Source organism: Oncorhynchus kisutch, linkage group LG15, assembly GCF_002021735.2.
Source record: "Oncorhynchus kisutch isolate 150728-3 linkage group LG15, Okis_V2, whole genome shotgun sequence".
NCBI classification, from domain to species: domain Eukaryota; kingdom Metazoa; phylum Chordata; class Actinopteri; order Salmoniformes; family Salmonidae; genus Oncorhynchus; species Oncorhynchus kisutch.
This window is the reverse complement of record NC_034188.2, coordinates 41,014,864-41,031,556: the sequence shown is the minus strand read 5'-3', so window position 1 is coordinate 41,031,556 and position 16,693 is coordinate 41,014,864. Positions and strand designations below refer to the sequence as shown.

Genomic DNA, 16,693 nt, shown 5'->3' with positions numbered 1-16,693 from the left:
GGGATGATGGTGTTGATATGAGCCATGACCAGCCTTTCAAAGCATTTCATGGTTAAAGATGTGAGTGTTATTGGGCGATAGTAATTTAGGCAGGTTACCTTGGCGTTCATGGGCATGGGGACTATGGTGGTCTGTTTGAAACAAGTTGGTATAACAGACCGGGTCAGAGATGGTTGAAAATGTCAGTGAAGACACTTGCCAGCTGGTCAGTGCATGCTCTGAGTACGCGTCCTGGTATTCCATCTGGCCCCGCGGCCTTGTAAATGTTAACCTGTTTAAAAGGTCTTAAAGGTCTTACTCACATCGGCTACGGAGTGCGAGATCACACAGTCATCCAGAACAGCTGGTGCTCTCATGCATGGTTCAGTGTTGCTTGCCTCAAAGGAGCATAGAAGGCATTTAGTTTGTCTGGTAGACTCATGTCGGTGGGCAGCTCACGGCTGGGCTTCCCTTTATAATTCATGATAGTTTGCAAGCGCTGCTACATCAGTCGAGCGTCAGAGCCAGCATAGGATTAGATCTTAGTCCTGTATTGATGCTTTGCCTGTTTGATGGCTTGTTGGAGGGTGTAGCGGGATTTCTTATTAGCTTCCGGATTAATGTCCCGAACGTTGAAAGTGGCAGCTCTAGCATTTAGCTCAGTGCGGATGTTGCATGTAATCCATGGCTTCTGGTTGGGGTATGTACGTACAGTGGTTCCTCCTTTAAGTCCTGCAGTGGAAGCTCACAACTTTTAGAGGTACCCAGCGTCTCTGCTTCATTGTTCCAGACCACCGCAAGGGGGAGTTAGAGCACTCATTATGCATTTGGGTCCAAAGGTTTTTATATGACCAATCATATTGAGTGGTTCCAATGACAAATTTTATGTTATGCCACCCGTTGCTGATGACTTTCTCCAGCAAAGATGTCTGACAAAAACATTACGGTGGAAGCAAATGTAAGAAATTATGATGTCATAACGAGTCAAGCAAAAAAATTGAGGAATATATTAGAGACATATTTGTAGAGAGAAACGATTGTGCATATTTTTTGGTCATAAAGTTCATTTACGAAAATCGCTATTTAGCAAGTTAACTGACTAGCTAACACTAGCCAGCTAGCTAGCTAGTGTTATGACATGAGTATGAAATTGTAATGTGTGTTGTACAATTGTGTAAGCTTGCCTTGCTTATATTTGCCATGCAATGCAGCTGAGGTAACATAGCTAACTATTTACTTATGTAGTGGAAGATAAAAAATAACTATGGATGTGTAGCTAGCTACAGTATGTAGCTGATCTGTGTATGGACCCTAAAACGTTTGGTATGAACATTAGTTCAGAACCTAAAACGTTAGGTTCTGAACTAATATTCATACCAAACGTTTTAGGTTCTGAACTAATATTCATACCAATCTATGAACCTCAGGTATCATAGTTGTTGTATCGATTTCAAGTCTGAATGGCATTAGTGACGCCTATGGATAGAGTAGAATATAATAACACTATTGTGCCAAGAATGCAAGTCCTATATACATGTACTGTAGTTATTACCACGCATGAGATCCCCCATATTGTAGCCTGTACATTGAATATATTCACTGATCATGTACTCTTCCTTGGCGAATAAAGGTGCGGTTCAGGTATGAATTTCTGTGAGACATTATTTTTCAGTCATATCCAATATGACTATAAAACTCCATTCTTTGAATGATGTGTGTCTACATGTATGTTTTACAATTATACACTTCAACAGTGTTTACCACTCTTGGGACATCAATGATTACACATTGTAACTATGCAATAGACTAGAAACATGATTTAAGTAAAGGCTGATTCATATATACAGAAAAAAAACAGTACACTACACTTCCTATGCGTATCTAACTCCCTTCATCTGCATTAATCTGAGGACACGGGATAGGTGTAGTATTTCAATGAGATACTTAATTTCAACCAGTGGAGAATGTGAAACGCTTTATTGAAAGTTCCTTATCCAGGTGTTTATAAATACATGCATTATAATTATGATCATTGTTATATTATAAATACAAGTTAAATCTGTACTTCAATGCACATATGGTGTGCATTATTTAAAAAAAGAGGAGGTGGCGAAGACAGAAAGGGAAAGAGGTAAGAACTGAGGAGAGGGGAAGACAGCAGTGCTACCCTAATTCTCTTGGTTCATCACAATTACATAGTGTCTCTAGCTGTGTCTCCTAACCAGCCTTGGGCCCCCAGTTGGCCCGAAGGTTATCTTAAGAGCGGGTGAGGTGGCGATGACAGGACTGGCTTCCTCTCTCACGTCAACAAACTTACTATGCTGAATTCTTGACGCACAACCGAAGGTGCTGCCATGCCCTGCCAGCACGCGAGGCACTAAGGCAGAGAATGACACATGGAAGAGGGCGAGGAACGAGATGGGAGTAACAATCCAGGCTATTTGCTCTGAGACCGGAATAATAATGTAATGAAACGAGCAGGGAGCAGGTTTCGAGCCCTCAACATTCTAGCCCGAAGTCCAGCACGCTATCAACTGTGCCCAAATGTATTAGTTGGGATTGGGGCCAATTGTGGCTAAAAACACTTTAACAAGTGGAAAGGTGAAAAAGTATTATTATTAGTTTTTCACAATGGGTTACTAGCTGAACAATAGACTTCAACCTTTACTAAAGAATTGTCTAATAGCCGAGCTAAGTGTGAACCCCCCAACTTGCAACAAATCATTTGTATCTACCTTTCCACATCTACCGATACACGTATCTAACTACACACGGTTAATGTTCTGAAAAACAAAATATATATACATACAGTGCCTTGCGAAAGTATTCGGCCCCCTTGAACTTTGCGACCTTTTGCCACATTTCAGGCTTCAAACATAAAGATATAAAACTGTATTTTTTTTGTGAAGAATCAACAACAAGTGGGACACAATCATGAAGTGGAACGACATTTATTGGATATTTCAAACTTTTTTAACAAATCAAAAACAGAAAAATTGGGCGTGCAAAATTATCTTGAACTTCTTCCATTTTCTAATAATTGCGCCAACAGTTGTTGCCTTCTCACCAAGCTGCTTGCCTATTGTCCTGTAGCCCATCCCAGCCTTGTGCAGGTATACAATTGTATTCCTGATGTCCTTACACAGGTCTCTGGTCTTGGCCATTGTGGAGAGGTTGGAGTCTGTTTGATTGAGTGTGTGGACAGGTGTCTTTTATACAGGTAACGAGTTCAAACAGATGCAGTTAATACAGGTAATGAGTGGAGAACAGGAGGGCTTCTTAAAGAAAAACCAACAGGTCTGTGAGAGCAGGAATTCTTACTGGTTGGTAGGTGATCAAAAACGTATTGCATGCAATAAAATGCAAATGAATTACTTAAAATACATACAATGTGATTTTTGTTTTAGATTCCGTCTCTCACAGTTGAAGTGTACCTATGATAAAAATTACAGACCTCTACATGCTTTGTAAGTAGGAGAACCTGCAAAATCGGCAGTGTATCAAATTCTTGTTCTCTCCACTATATATAAAATAACTTAACTGGCTGATGCAGGTTTGATACCCGTGCCGACCGCCACCGGGAGACCCATGAGGTGGCTTTTGGTTTTAATTTAGAATCCTGCAGTCCTCTATATGTAATTATTAGCGGAGAGTCACTGTAGGCCTACCCTAGGCGACATGAGTCTCACTAGTGTTTAGTAATGTGCTGTTAAAAGTTGTGTAGGTCTTATTTATTTATAGAGCGTATTGAAGTTAGAAGCAATAGGATTTGAAGCAAAAGCCTACAACTATTTTAGCACTATTTTGCGCTGTTCTGAGACAAGCATGGGGAATGGGCTTGATAAATCAATCACATTTTTATTTTCACTTAATCTCAGTTTGGATATTGGTTAGACTGGAATTAGAAAATTAGGGTGCAGAAATGTTATGCTCTTAGTGTAACCTTTATTTAACTAGGCATCTCAGTTGAGAACAAATTATTAGTTTACTCCTTCCTCCCTGGCAGGGAATTGAACCCTGGTCTCCCGCGTGACCTGCCTGCATGACACAGGGATTCTTTAGCTAAATAGCCCAGTACTGTACTGCCGACAGTCACGTTGTACAGTGCCATATTTTCCATTCCATCCTAACGAAAACACAGGATTTTTAGTTTTTCTTGGAACAGAAACACCATAATATTAATCAAATTAATTAAGAAAGTAGCAGTCAAAAGTTTGGACACACCTACTCATTCCAGGATTTTTCTTTATTTTTACTATTTTCTACATTGTAGAATAATAGTAAAGACATCACAACTATGAAATAACACATATGGAGTTGGACCCCGGTCTCCCGCATTAATTTGTACAGCCATTATTGAAGTTACTTGAGGTCACGAGAAAGTCTGGACATGGCCTGCAATCGCCAATTGTGTGAAATTAAAGCACTTTCCCATGTTGACTGTAGTACGTATTGTAGGCTATGTTTACTTTTCAGGCTGCACAATAGCCTACTAAACAAATGCAGGTGGTTTCGCACCGCTCTGAGACAAGCATAGGGACTGGTCTTGATAAATTGCACGTTCGCCAACAAAGTAGAGGGCAATGATGGTCTACTTGCTTGCCAACGTAGTCAAGACACCACCTCGCTTGCCTCTCTTTCGCTGCTGCTTTCTCTTTCGAGTCCCAGGGATCAGGGCCTGGTCCGGGGTAAGCAGAATGTCCAAGAATCGTCATCAAATCGAGGTTAATGATCACTGTTCTGATGTCCACAAGCTGTTTTCGGTCATATGAAATGATGGCAAGAAACATTATGTACAAAAAAAAATGTAAGATCAGCAACAACCAAATTATTTTTAATGCAGACTTCGCCAGGAGCAGCTATCCACAGCAGCGCCATATTCTTAAACCTGTGATAAGATACAGTTGAGACAAGTAGGCATCTTGCACACATCTACAAATACCACCACAAATGTCAATACAGATGTTTCCCGATCACTTGCCCTGCAAGACGTGTAACAGTGTTAGCAATGATTATGCTTAAGGGCAGGCACACTAATCTCAAGAATCACTAGATTCTTACCGCAGGTTAAGCTCTAATTGTCTAATCGTACACAGTGACGTACACATACAGAATGACTTTAAGGGCAACATTATCCACCTAGTACACTGCACGCAGAAGGGAGACAAATGATCATTAGGTATGTCATTAGAACATGCAAAAGGGCAACCATTTAAAATCACATAAACACCTGTTTTTAATTTGACATTGAGAGCGTAAGTGGCCTTTGCAAATCGTGGTAGCGCCTTATTTTATAGTCCTGTTTCATTTAGTTTTAGCTGACGTTTACTGAGAAATTGTATGTATTGGTGCTTGTGTTGATGAATCCTAAAGAAACAAAAGACTACTTTTAGGGGATTTATTATACAATTACTATTTGCTCTATTATTTCAAAGCCCACAAAGACATAGTGGGACTGTAAAACAAAGTGTAACCCAACCATTGTGCAGAACTGTCATATAGCGCAATGCATTAAACACATTGCTCATGTTGCTGTTGCCCATTCCTCCATGTAGCAAGGGACAAATGGCTGCCGTCGGACCCCCAGCTGATCTCAGAAGGGCTGTACGCCATCGCTGTGGTGCTGAGCTTCACACGCATCGCTTACATTCTGCCGGCTAATGAGAGCTTTGGACCACTCCAGATCTCCCTGGGCCGCACGGTCAAAGACATCTTCAAGTTCATGGTCCTGTTCATCATGGTCTTCCTGGCGTTCATGATCGGCATGTTCATCCTCTATTCTTACTACTTGGGTGCCAAGGTCAACCCGGCCTTCACCACGTGAGTGCTATAGCAGACATAGAGAGGACACTTGTGTATAGAGAACACTTATTGGAATAGACATATGGTGAGACACTTATGGGAACAGACTTATAGGGACTCACCACATTTGAGAACATTAATTGATGGTCACTCAGGCAGGTCTGGAGTCAGTGACAGGAACAGATACTCCGTAATGGACTGACAGTCAGTAGGGAGGCTTTGTACACATTCAGCCATACTGTTGTCCCCAAAGCCCCTAAAATGAATACACTCCTAAAACATAAGACTTGAGAATACGATTGGTTCACATTTATAAAGTAATACTGCTTGGGACCTATCTACATTAAAAAAAAACTCCAACAAATGAGTTCCCCATTCATGTAGGGAGCTCTTTTCTTCCTCTATTGAGCCCATTCATGCAGTGCTAGCTCATTCAGTCTATCGACTCAGTCATTGTAGTGCAGAATGAAGTTGAAAATGGCCAACCTTGGACTCCCTTTCTAAGAGTTCTTCAAAACTGAATTGGAAAAGGCACCGCCGAGCTTGTGGCAGCTCAGCAAAAATAACTAATTTCACACTGGAGAGGATTACTGCCAAGGTTACTGTTTCCAAGCTGAGGCTTAGAAAATGAAATCCTTCCTATTGTTATGGTTATTATTTTCCTCTATTGTTCTAGTGTCCATTGCATTTCATTAGTCTAGCTGCCTTGGCATAAATGGAACACAAACACACACACACACTTACAAATGCAACACATACACACATCTAACATTGCCAAGAGTCACAATGGTCATTTATGCTCTTACCAAGGACATCTGTGGAATTCATAAAATACAGCAACATCACCTGAAATAAAAAATATATATAATTTCATGGCAACAATTCTCACGTTATAAATGTTTCTCGAAGGGACATTGGCAACCAGAATACTATAACACAGGATGATACATTTTAGTATTAAGCAAGACATGCCAATATATTTGGTTCATTCCCCACGCACTTAGGCTACACATGAGATGACATCACTTTATTTAAAGCAGCACTTTATCGCCTGTCACTTTGGGCAACAGCCAAATGTAGTTTGTGATTTGGCTAGGGCACAACAACAAACTAGAAACCCCTAATCTGATCAGCCTGTCCTATAGCTTTCTTATCCCCTTCCTTCCTTCCTTGTCACCATAGGGTGGAGGAGAGCTTCAAGACTCTGTTCTGGTCTATATTTGGACTGTCCGAGGTGTCCTCTGTGGTGCTCAAGTACAACCACAAGTTCATCGAGAACATTGGCTATGTGCTCTATGGAATCTACAACGTGACCATGGTGGTGGTGTTGCTCAACATGCTGATCGCCATGATCAACAGCTCCTATCAAGAAATCGAGGTGAGTGACTGGTGTTGTGAAGTTGCCACTAGATGCTGATCTTGGGTAAATAAGAGAAATTCCCCACTAATCATTAAGGTTAGGATTGGGGAAGGGAAGCAGATCCTAGATCTGTACGTAGGGGGAAACTTCACCGCAGAGGTAAGTCAGTGGCATCTGTAGACCCACCATTTCATCTGGTTATAGTTATAGGGATACTAGTGTATTTTTGTGTAATCTTTTTGTATGCAGGGCATTCGGGAAGTATTCACTTTTTCTAAATGTTGTTATGTTACAGCCTTATTCTAAAATGAAAAAAATAATCTCATGAAGTTACACACAATACCCCATACCCCATAATGACAAAGCAAAAACAGTTTTTTAGAACTTTTTGCAAATGTGTAAAAAAAAAAAACGGAAATATCACATTTACGTAAGTATTCGGACACTTTATTCAGTACCTTGTTGAAGCACCTTTGGCAGTGATTACAGCCGTAACTTTCTTGGATATGATGCTACAAGCTTGGCACACCTGTATTTGGGGAGTTTCTTCATTCTTCTCTGCAGATCCTCTCAAGATCTGTCAGGTTGGATGGGGAGCGTTGCTACACAGCTATTTTCAGGTCTCTCCAGAGATGTTCGATTGGGTTCAAGAAAGGGCTCAGGCTGGGCCATTCAAGGACATTCAGAGACTTATCCCGAAGCCACTCTTGCATTGTCTTGGCTATGTGCTTATAGTCGTTGTCCTGTTGGAAGGTGAACCTTCACCCCAGTCTGAGGTCCTGAGAGCTCTGGAGCAGGTTTTCATCAAGTATCTCTGTACTTTGCTCTGTTCATCTTTCCCTCGATCCTGACTAGTCTCCCAGTCCCTGAAAAACATCCCCACTGCATGATGCTGCCACCACCATGCTTCACCGTAGGGACGGTATTGCCAGGTGATGAGCGGTGCCTGGTTTCCTCCAGACGTGGCACTTAGCATTCAGGTCAAAGAGTTCAATCTTGGGTTCATCAGACCAGAGAATCTTGTTTCTCGTGGTCTGATTGTCCTTTAGATGCCTTATCCAAAACACAAGCGGGCTGTCATGTGCCTTTTATTGAGGAGTGACTTTCATCTGGCCACTCTACCATAAAGGACTGATTGGTGGAGAGCTGCAGAGGTGGTTGTCCTTCTGGAAGGTTCTCCAATCTTCACAGGGGAACTCAGTACCTCTGTCAGAGTGACCATTGGGTTCTTGGTCACCTCCCTGACCAAGGCCCTTCTCCCCCAAGTGGTCAGTTTGGTCGGGTGGACAGCTCTAGGAAGAATCTTGGTGGTTCCAAACTTCCTCCATTTAAGAATGATGGAGGCCACAGTCTTCTTGGGGACCTTCAATGCTGCTGATTGTTTTTGGTACCTTTCCCCAGATTTGTGCCTTGACATAATCCTGTCTCGGGAGCTCTGGACAAATCCTTCGACCTCATGGCTTGGTTTTTGCTCTGACATGCACTATCAACTGTGGAACCTTATATAGACAGGTGTGTGCCTTTCCACATCATGTCCAATCAATTGAATTTACCACTGGTGGACTCCGATCAAGTTGTAGAAACATCTCAAGGATGATCAATGGAAAGAGGATGCACCTGAGCTGAATTCTTAGTCTCATAGCAAAGGGTCTGAATATTTATGTAAATAAGGTGTTCCAATTCATCTCAAAGGTGTTCGATGGGATTGAGGTTAGGGCTCTGTGCAGGCCAGTCATGTTCTTCCACACTGATCTCGACAAAACATTTCTGTATGGACCTCACTATGTGCACAGGGGCATTGTCATGCGGAAACAGGAAAGGGCCTTCCCCCAAACTGTTGCCACGAAGTTGGGAGCACAGAATCATCTAGAATGTCATTGTATGCTGTAGCATTAAGATTTCCCTTCACTGGAAGTAAGGGGCCTAATTTGAACCATGAAAACAGCCCCAGACTATTATTCCTCCTCCACCAAACATTACAGTTGGCACTATGCATTTGGGCAGGTAGAGTTCTCCTGGCACCCGCCAAACCCAGATTCGTCTGTGGGACTGCCAGATGGTGAAGCGTGATTCATCGCTTCAGAGAACACATTTCCACTGCTCCAGAGTCCAATGGCGGCGAGCTTTACACCACTCCAGCCGACACTTGGATTTGCACATGGTGATCTTGTGTGGTTGCTCGGCCATGGAAAACCATTTCATGAAGCTCCCGACAAACAGCTGACTTTGCTTCCAGAGGCAGTTTTGAACTCAGTGGTGAGTGTTGCAACCAATGAGAGAAGCACTACGCACTTGAGCACTCAACGCTCCCATTCTGTGAGGTTGTGTGGTCTACCAATTTGTGGCCGAACTGTTGTTGCTCCTAGACCTTTCCACTTCACAAAAACAGCGCTTACAGTTGACCGGGGCAGCTCTACCAGGTCAGAAATGTGAAGAACTGACTTGTTTGAAAGGTGGTATCCTATGACAGTGCCACGTTGAAAGTCACTGAGCTCGTCAGTAAGGCCGATGTTTGTCTTCGGAGAATGCATGGCTCTGTTATTTATTTTATACACCTGTCAGGTGTGGCTGAAATAGATGAATCAACGAATTTGAATGGGTGTCCACATACTTGTTTGTGTATATATGTGCAAAGGGAAAAGGTAAGAGGAGCTGTTTGTATGTGGCTATGAAAGTGCACTGTTTGCGTGTGATCAGGGGTGTATTCATTCCACTTATTCTGTTGAAAAACATTTCTTAAACGGAAGTGAACGGAATGACACGGGGAAAAACATACCTGAATAGAAACTCTCGTTTGCAACTGTTGGACTAATGATTACCCCCTAGATAAGTTAGATGCAGGCAAGAGTGTGCAAGGTGGAATTGAATGTGTCACTGTCTATCTCAACCTGTGTGCGCCTATTTTGTAAACTTTCATTCATAGGCTAGTTTGTAGCAACCTCATGATGGGTGTAGCAAAACATTTGAGTTAATGTAGTATAGAAATAGAGCCATGCTCATAAAAAAAAATAGCATCCTCCATTATTTATTGATATATATATACACTGCTCAAAAAAATAAAGGGAACACTAAAATAACACATCCTAGATCTGAATGAATGAAATATTCCTTTTAAATACTTTTTTCTTTACATAGTTGAATGTGCTGACAACAAAATCACACAAAAAATAAATGGAATCAAATCAAATTTATCAACCCATGGAGGTCTGGATTTGGAGTGACATTCAAAATTAAAGTGGAAAACCACACTACAGGCTGATCCAACTTTGATGTAATGTCCTTAAAACAAGTCAACATGAGGCTCAGTAGTGTGTGTGGCCTCCACGTGCCTGTATGACCTCCCTACAACGCGTGGGCATACTCCTGATGAGGTGGCGGATGGTCTCCTGAGGGATCTCCTCCCAGACCTGGACTAAAGCATCCGCCAACTCCTGGACAACGTGGCGTTGGTGGATGGAGCAAGACATGATGTCCCAGATGTGCTCAATTGGATTCAGGTCTGGGGAACGGGCGGGCCAGTCCATAGCATCAATGCCTTCCTCTTGCAGGAACTGCTGACACACTCCAGCCACATGAGGTCTAGCATTGACTTGCATTAGGAGGAACCCAGGGCCAACCGCACCAGCATATGGTCTCACAAGGGGTCTGAGGATCTCATCTCTGTACCTAATGGCAGTCAGGCTACCACATGGAGGGCTGTGCAGCCCCCCAAAGAAATGCTACCCCACACCATGACGGACCCACCGCCAAACCGGTCATGCTGGAGGATGTTGCAGGCAGCAGAACGTTCTCCACGGCATCTCCAGACTCTGTCACGTGCTCAGTGTGAACCTGCTTTCATCTGTGAAGAGCACAGGGCGCCAGTGGCGAATTTGCCAATCTTGGTGTTCTCTGGCATATGCCAAACGTCCTGCACGGTGTTGGGCTGTAAGCACAAACCCCACTTGTGGACGTCGGGCCCTCATACCACCCTCATGGAGTCTGTTTCTGACCGTTTGAGCAGACACATGCACATTTGTGGTCTGCTGGAGGTCATTTTGCAGGGCTCTGGCAGTGCTCCTCCTGCTCCTCCTTGCACAAAGGCGGAGGTAGCGGTCCTGCTGCTGGGTTGTTGCCCTCCTACGGCCTCCTCCACGTTTCCTGATGTACTGGCCTGTCTCCTGGTAGCGCCTCCATGCTCTGGACACTACGCTGACAGACACAGCAAACCTTCTTGCCACAGCTCGCATTGATGTGTCATCCTGGATGAGCTGCACTACCTGAGCCACTTGGGTTGTAGACTCCGTCTCATGCTACCACTAGAGTGAAAGCACCGCCAGCATTCAAAAGTGACCAAAACATCAGCCAGGAAGCATAGGAACTGAGAATTGGTCTGTGTCACCACCTGCAGAACCACTCCTTCATTGGGGGTGTCTTGCTAATTGCCTATAATTTCCTGTTGTCTATTCCATTTGCACAACAGCATGTGAAATTTATTGTCAATCAGTGTTGCTTCCTAAGTGGACAGTTTGATTTCACAGAAGTGTGATTGACTTGGAGTTACATTGTGTTGTTTAAGTGTTCCCTTTATTTTTTTGAGCAGTGTATACAGTATATATATATATATACACACACACACACACACACACACACACACACACACACACACACACACACACACACAGTACCAGTCAAAAGTTTGCACACATCTACTCATTCAAGGGTTTTCTTTATTTTTACTTCTTTTTTTTTACAACTATGAATTAACAGATGTGGAATCATGTAGTTACCAAAAATGTGTTAAAAAATCTAAATATATTTTATATTTGAGATTCTTCAAAGTAGCGACACTTTGCCTTGATGACAACTTCGCACACGCTTGGCATTCTCTCAACCACCTTCACCTGAACCACTTCACCTGGAATTATTTTCCAACAGTCTTGAAGGAGTCCCACATATACTGAGCACTTGTTGGCTGCTTTTCCTTCACTGTTGACTAACTCATCCCAAATAATCTCAGTTGGGTTGAGATGAGGTGATTGTGAAGGCCAGGTCATCTGATGCAGCACTCCATCACTCGCCTTGGTCAAGTAGCTCACCCATGCTGGTTAAGTGTGCCTTCAATAAATAAAAAAACCACTGACAGTGTCACCAGCAAAGCACCCCCACACCATCACAACTCTTCCTCCATGCTTCACGGTGGGAAGCACACATGCATAGATCATCCATTCACCTACTCTGTGTCTCACACAGACACAGAGGTTGGAACAAAAAATCTCAAATTTGGACTCGTCAGATCAAAGGACAGATTTCCACTGGTCTAATGTCCATTTCTCGTGTTTCTTGGCCCAAACAAGTCTATTCTTCTTATTGGTGTCCTTTAGTAGTGGTTTCTTTGCAGCAATTTGACCATGATTCACGCAGGACTTCATGTGTCTTTTACTTGAACTCTGTGAAGCATTTATTTGGACAACTTCTGAGGCTGGTGACTCTAATGAACTTTATCCTATGCAGCAGCAGAAACTCTGGGTCTTCCTTTCCTGTGGTGTTCCTCATGAGAGACAGTTTCATCATAGCGCTTGATGGTTTTTGTGACTGCACTTGAAGAAACCGACTGACCTTCATGTCTTAAAGTAATGATAGACTGTTGTTTCTCTTTGCTTATTTGAGCCGTTTTTGCCATAATATGGACTTTGTCTTTTACCAAATAGGGCTATCTTCCTGTATACCACCCCTACCTTGTCACAAAACTGTTTGGCTCAAACACATTAAGAAGGAAAGAAATTCTACAAATGAACTTTTAACAAGGCACACCTGTTAATTGAAACGCATTCCAGGTGACTACCTCATGAAGCTGGTTGAGAGAATGCCAAGAGTGCGCAAAGCTGTCATCAAGGCAAAGGGTGGCTAATTTGAAGAGTCTCAAATATAAAATATATTTCGATTTTTTTTAAACACATTTTTGGTTACTACATGATTTCATCGTTTTTATGTCTTCATTATTATTTACAATGTAGAAAATATAAAAAATTAAGAAAAACCTGGAATGAGTAGGTGTCCAAACTTTTGACTAGTACTGTATATCAGTGGCCGTCTGTGACGTTTAAGATGAGGGAGGAAGATTATTTTTTTTTTTTTTCTTTTACAGCATATTGCATGACTGTCATTCGTATTCCATTCACTCAGTTCAATGAAACAATTGAGTTTCTATTGAAAAATTCAGGTATGTTTATCCCCGTTTTGTTCCGTTTGCTTCTGTTTAAGATTTTTTTTTTTACAGAATCGGCAGAATGAATACACCCCTGATCATACACAAACAGTTATCTTTCATAGCCACAAACAAACAGCTTGTTGTATTCCTTCTCACATATATATACACAACCGTTCAAAAGTTTGGGGTCACTTAGAAATGTCTTTGTTTTTGAGGGAAAAGCAATTTTTTGTCCATTAAAATAACATCAAATTGATCAGAAATAGTGTAGACATTGTTAATGCTGCAAATGAATGCATGGAAATTAATGCTGTAAATGAATGGAAACTACAGATTTTTTATGGAATATCTACATTGGCGTACAGAGGCCCATTATCAGCAACGATCACTCCTGTGTTCCAAAGGCAGGGTTGTGTTAGCTAATCCAAGTTTATAATTTTAAAAGGCTAATTGATCGTTAGAAAACCCTTTTGCAATTATGTTAGCACAGCTGAAAACTGTTCCTCTGAATAAAGAAGCAATAAAACTGACCTTCTTTAGACTAGTTGAGTATCTGGAGCAACAGCATTTGTGGGTTCAATTACAGGCTCAAAATGGCCAGAAACAAATAACTTTCTCTGAAACTCATTAGTCTATTCTTGTTCTAAGAAATGGTGACTATTCCATGCGAGAAATTTCCAAGAAACTGAAGATCTTGTACAACGCTGTGTACTACTCCCTTCACAGAACAGCGCAAACTAGCTAACACAACGTGCCATTGGAACACAGACATGGTTGCTGATAATGGGCCTCTGTACGCCTATGTAGATATTCCATTAAAAACGTTTCCAGCTACAATAGTCATTTATGACATTAACAATGTCTACAAAGTATTTCTGAACTATTCAATGTTATTTTAATGAACAAAAATTTGCTTTTCTTTCAAAACCAAGGACATTTCTAAGTGACCCCAAACTTTTGAACAGTAGTGTATATACAGTTGAAGTCGAAGTTCACATATTTTTCAACCACTCCATAAATTTGTTACCAAACTATAGCTTTGTGCATGACACAAGTAATTTTCCAACAATTGTTTACAGACAGATTATTTCCCTTATAATTCACTGTATCACAATTCCAGTGGGTCAGAAGTTTACATACATTAAGTTGACTGTGCCTTTAAACAACTTGGAAAATTCCAGAAAATGATGTCATGGCTTTAGAAGATTCTGATAGGCTAATTGACATAATTTGAGTCAATTGGTGGTGTACCTGTGGATGTATATCAAGGCCTACCTTCAAACTCAGTGCCTCTTTGCTTGACATTATGGGAAAATCTAAAGAAATCAGCCAAGAAATTTTAGGCCTCCACAAGTCTGGTTCATCCTTGGGAGCAATTTCCAAACGCCTGAAGATACCACATTAATCTGTACAAACAAGAGTGCGCAAGTATAAACACCATGGGACCACGCAGCCATCATACCGCTCAGGAATGAGAAGTGTTCCGTCTCCTAGAGATTAATGTACTTTTGTTGCGAAAAGTGCAAATCAATCCCAGAACAACAGCAAAGGACCTTGTGAAGATGCTGGAGGAAACAGATACAAAGGTATCTATTTCCACAGTAAAACGAGTCCTATATCGACATAACCACTGCTCTAAAACCTCCATAAAAAAGCCAGACTATGGTTTGCAACTGCACAAGGAGACAAAGATCGTACTTTTTGGAGAAATATCCTCTGGTCTGATGAAACAAAAATAGGACTGTTTTTAATGACCATCGTTATGTTTGGAGGAAAAAGAGGGAGGCAAGCCGAAGAACACCATCCCAACCGTAAAGCACGGGGGTGGCAGCATCATGTTGTGGCTGTGCTTTGCTGCACACTGGTGCAGAACTGAAAAAGCATGTGCGAGCAAGGAGGCCTACAAACCTGACTCAGTTACACCAGCTCTGTCAGGAGGAATGGGCCAAAATGCACCCAACTTATTGTGGGGAGCTTGTGGAAGGCTACCCGAAACGTTTGACCCAACGTTTCAATTTAAAGGCAATGTTACAAATACTAATTGAGTGTATGTAAACTTCTGACCCACTGGGAATGTGAGGAAGAAATAAAAGCTGAAATAAATGATTCTCTCTACTATTATTCTGACATTTCACATTCTTAAAATAAAGTGGTGATCCTAACTGACCGAAGACAGGGAATTTTTACTGGGATTAAATGTCAGGTATTGTGAAAAACTGAGTTTAAGTGTATCTGGCTAAGGTGTATGTAAACTTCCGACTTCAACTGTGTGTATATATTCTGTTGCACAGCATATGTTAGGCAGTTATGCTCTGATGTCTCTGTGAAACATCAGGTCAGCAATGAATATTTCTGAAATCAGTCATTTCAAGATGATCCGTTTTATGTGTAATGGGAATATCTTTCACTCTTTCATACTTGCCTCATATGACCACAGCACAGCTGTACTAAAGTCACAATGAATCACGCCCCCTTGTGTATTATTGCTTTAATCAATCATTTTTAGATGATCCGTGTTATGTGTTCTGGGAATTTCCTTTGCTAATCCACTAAACAAGCAACAATAGGTGACATGAGGCCTCTTCTGTAATTTCCTATCAGAGACAACATTTAGTCTATGACTTTAGATGGCAGTATTAGGCAAATGCTGTTATCTAAAATTCACAAACTAGTGTTATCTCACAGATTATGCCTACAGCAAAGGAAGTGAATAGGTTATCATCAGTTCAAATAGGTTTTTGATCATGTGTGTTTGTAACATTAGCTAGCGTCACTAAGTAAATCTCTTAAGGGGGTGTTTGCTCAGAGAGAGAAATAACTCTGCCTATCTCTCAGGACGATGCGGACGTGGAGTGGAAGTTTGCACGCTCCAAGCTATGGCTGTCGTACTTTGACAATGGCAAGACACTGCCTCCTCCCTTCAGCATCGTTCCCACTCCCAAGTCCTTCTACCACCACATCAGGTGGATAGTCGGCATGATGCATTGCCGACAAAGGAGTGTGAAGAAGGATCAAGAGCTGGGGTTGGACAGTTCAAAGTCCAGGGTATGGATGGATGTGTGTGTGTGTGTGTGTGTGTGTGTGTGTGTGTGTGTGTGTGTGTACAGTGCCTTCAGAAAGTATTCATACCCTTTGACTTATTCCATATTTTGTTGTTACAGGCTGAATTCTAAATGGATTCAATATTGTTATATGCTCAACCATCTTCACACAATAAACCATAATGACAAAGTGAAAACATGTTTATAGAAATGTTAGTACATTTATTGTAAATTAAACAAAAAATATCTCATTGACAAGTTTTCACACCCCTGAGTTTTGTTGAAGCAGACATTGAATATCTCTCTCTAATTTGATCCCTT

The 16,693-nt window shown here is 41.6% G+C and overlaps 1 protein-coding gene across 1 annotated transcript in view; it reads left to right on the top strand.

Annotated features, from left to right (window-relative positions):
• Positions 1–16,693, top strand: part of LOC109906034 (short transient receptor potential channel 3-like) — a 79,596-nt gene that overhangs the window by 52,533 nt on the left and 10,370 nt on the right. Inside the window, exons 7-9 of the mRNA XM_020503679.2 lie at positions 5,535–5,799; positions 6,964–7,159; positions 16,167–16,376. Coding sequence (XP_020359268.1) covers positions 5,535–5,799; positions 6,964–7,159; positions 16,167–16,376 — 671 coding nt within the window. The remainder of the gene's footprint in view (positions 1–5,534; positions 5,800–6,963; positions 7,160–16,166; positions 16,377–16,693) is intronic.